The sequence below is a fragment of the Oratosquilla oratoria genome, chromosome 23, assembly GCF_046742065.1.
Source record: "Oratosquilla oratoria isolate Oo_2021 chromosome 23, ASM4674206v1, whole genome shotgun sequence".
Taxonomy (NCBI): Eukaryota; Metazoa; Arthropoda; class Malacostraca; order Stomatopoda; family Squillidae; genus Oratosquilla; species Oratosquilla oratoria.
Genome location: NC_134799.1, coordinates 29228128 through 29230627, shown reverse-complemented (window position 1 = coordinate 29230627; position 2500 = coordinate 29228128). Strand labels below are relative to the sequence as shown.

At 41.1% G+C, this 2500-nt stretch overlaps 1 protein-coding gene across 3 annotated transcripts in view; it reads right to left on the bottom strand.

Annotated features, from left to right (window-relative positions):
- The window catches only part of Ten-a (Teneurin-a transmembrane protein), a 1186308-nt gene that overhangs the window by 246923 nt on the left and 936885 nt on the right, over window positions 1-2500 (bottom strand). For 2 of the 3 annotated variants that reach the window (XM_076206894.1, XM_076206896.1), the window contains one exon: window positions 2280-2306. The exons of the other annotated variant lie outside the window; for it this stretch is intronic. In XM_076206894.1, coding sequence (XP_076063009.1) covers window positions 2280-2306 — 27 coding nt within the window. The remainder of the gene's footprint in view (window positions 1-2279; window positions 2307-2500) is intronic. 3 annotated transcript variants of the gene reach the window in all.

Here is a 2500-nt window from a genome sequence, read left to right as displayed (position 1 = left end):
TTAAGAGAGCATTTGGCCTTTAACTCTTGAGAAAAAAAAAAGCTGAAAGTACCTAAAGAAAAGATAACGTGATGATGGCGTTCAACGGAAGTCATTTTTACTTTCGAAATCCGATTTCAGGGGACCCTCACGCGTTGATTTCTTATGGACATTAAATTGATTTTATTACCGACAATTACATTGTCAATCTCAACTTTGGATTCTTTTGAAGTCTTTTAAGATACTTGATATCGACGTAGAGCAATGACTTCAACGTTGTCGATATATATTCATTGTACATCTAGGGTCCCTCAACAGCCTTCAATACCCACGGTTCCGTATTGGAGACCACATACGCCTCCACACGCTCTGCAGGATTACTCTGTTGATCGTCCTCTATTTTCGTAGCCGTTTAAATCAACCCTAGAGATTGAAATTGACCAACAAGGATGGGAAGGCTCAAGGAGGAGGAGGAAGAGGAGGAGAAGGAGGAGGAGGAAGAGTGGGAGGTGGAGGAGGAGGTGGAGGAGAAGGTGGAGGGTGAAAAGGAGTAGGTGGAAGAGGAAAAGGAGGAAGAGGAGGAGGAGGGTGTGATGATGAAGAGTTGTTTTTGATGACCAAAACCTTGTTGTTGCAGTATAGGCAGCTGGGGCTAAGTAGCTGCAAATGGAGCAGGTATATTGCGAATCAATCTAAAAAAATTATACAAATTTTATCGTATTATCTAGCTAATAAGAAGGTATCAATAATACACAGGATGGGTAGGTTAGTAATTAGTGTACTTAGTGTACTATTGGAGTTATAGTCAGAGGGTTATAATGGGTCAGGAGAAGATTGTAACAACAATATTCAGTTACTGACGGGGAATCAATAATAGTTGCAGTCAGAGTGAGGACGCTGTAAAAAAGAGGCTGTGGGGGTTTTGGCTCTGATATGAAAGGATGTAACTAAATGAGCTGGAATGAAAAAACGAGCTAAGGTTCTGGATGAGGTTGCTGAAGGGGAGAGGTAGGGCCGAGAGGGGAGAGACATCATAATTATTATTTTCCACTAATATTAACGCCACTAAATGCAACAGTGGCGAACGTCGGTATAGTTCTCTTGGCAACGGCTGCGACGACGACATTGACGATGGCGACGATGACGACGAAGACGACGATAACGGTGATGATGGCGTCAACGATGACAGGGGTCATGGTGACGGTGGTGGTCATGACGACAATAATGGTGATGATGATGATGATGGTGATGGCCACTGATGGTGGTAAAGATGGTGATGACGGTAGTGGTTGTGATGATGCTGTGTCAGCATGAGTGCAGTTAGTACGTCTCATGCTGTCTAGTACAGCAGTGACAAAAATGACACAAGAGCGACGATAAAGAGAGTGATGATATGATGATGGCGATAAAGCACGGCTGACTATTACTGGATGATGATAATGATGATGACGATAATGATGATGATGATGATGATGATGATGATGATGATGATGATGATGATGATGATGATGATGATGATGATGATGATGATGATGACGATAAGGAGGAGGAGGCGGAGGAGGAAGATGGTGATGAGGAGGAAGAAAAGGAGGAGGAAGAGGAGGAGGAGGAAGAGGTGGTGGAGGAGAAGGAAGATGATGATGATGAGGAGGAGGAGGAGGAGGAGGACGAAGAGGAGGAGGAGGAGGAAGAAGATGATGATGATGAAGATGATGACGATGATGATGATGATGAGGATGATGATGATGATGGTGATGATGATTATGATGATGATGACGACAGCCTCCCTCTCAACCGAAGATAAACAAATAAACGAAAAACAGAACCGAAAAAATAAGTCCCGAAAAATGAAAATGGTTTCAAAATGCTGACAGCCATCTCGATATTGGGAACTGTCATTTCGTGGCCAATAGCATTAATGATGATGAAAATGAATGGCGGTGATGAAACCCAGACTTCAGTTGTGATGATACTGAGAGTGATGAAAAAACAAAACAAAACAAAAAAACAAAGTCTACCGGCTTTCTAGGCACGAAAATAACCATAACAAACATTAAACGAAATCAAGCATAAAATACGGAGAGTATTGCCTTCTTTTGACTGATTATTTGATATGAAGAGTGATGTATGTGGATATCATCAAACTCTACATCTAGCAGGGAATGGTGCATACGGCCATACAAGACCTAATACTCATGAAGTCATAGATATATATATATATGTATGTGTATATATAAATATATATATATAATAGTACTATATATCATTCTGTTATTCTTTCATTTTGTCTTTCTACTTACCCTGGCAAGAACGAACTCCAAAACTGACTATTAATGACAAGATACACACAAGTTGGTTGGTTGGTTGGTTGGTTGTTGCAGACAATGGTGGTGGTGGTTGGTGGTGGTGGTGGTGGTGGTAGTAATAGTAGTAGTAGTAGTAGTAGTAGTAGTAGTAGTAGTAGTAGTAGTAGTAGTAGTAGTAGTAGTAGTAGTAGTAGTAGTAGTAGAAGAGAAGGTAG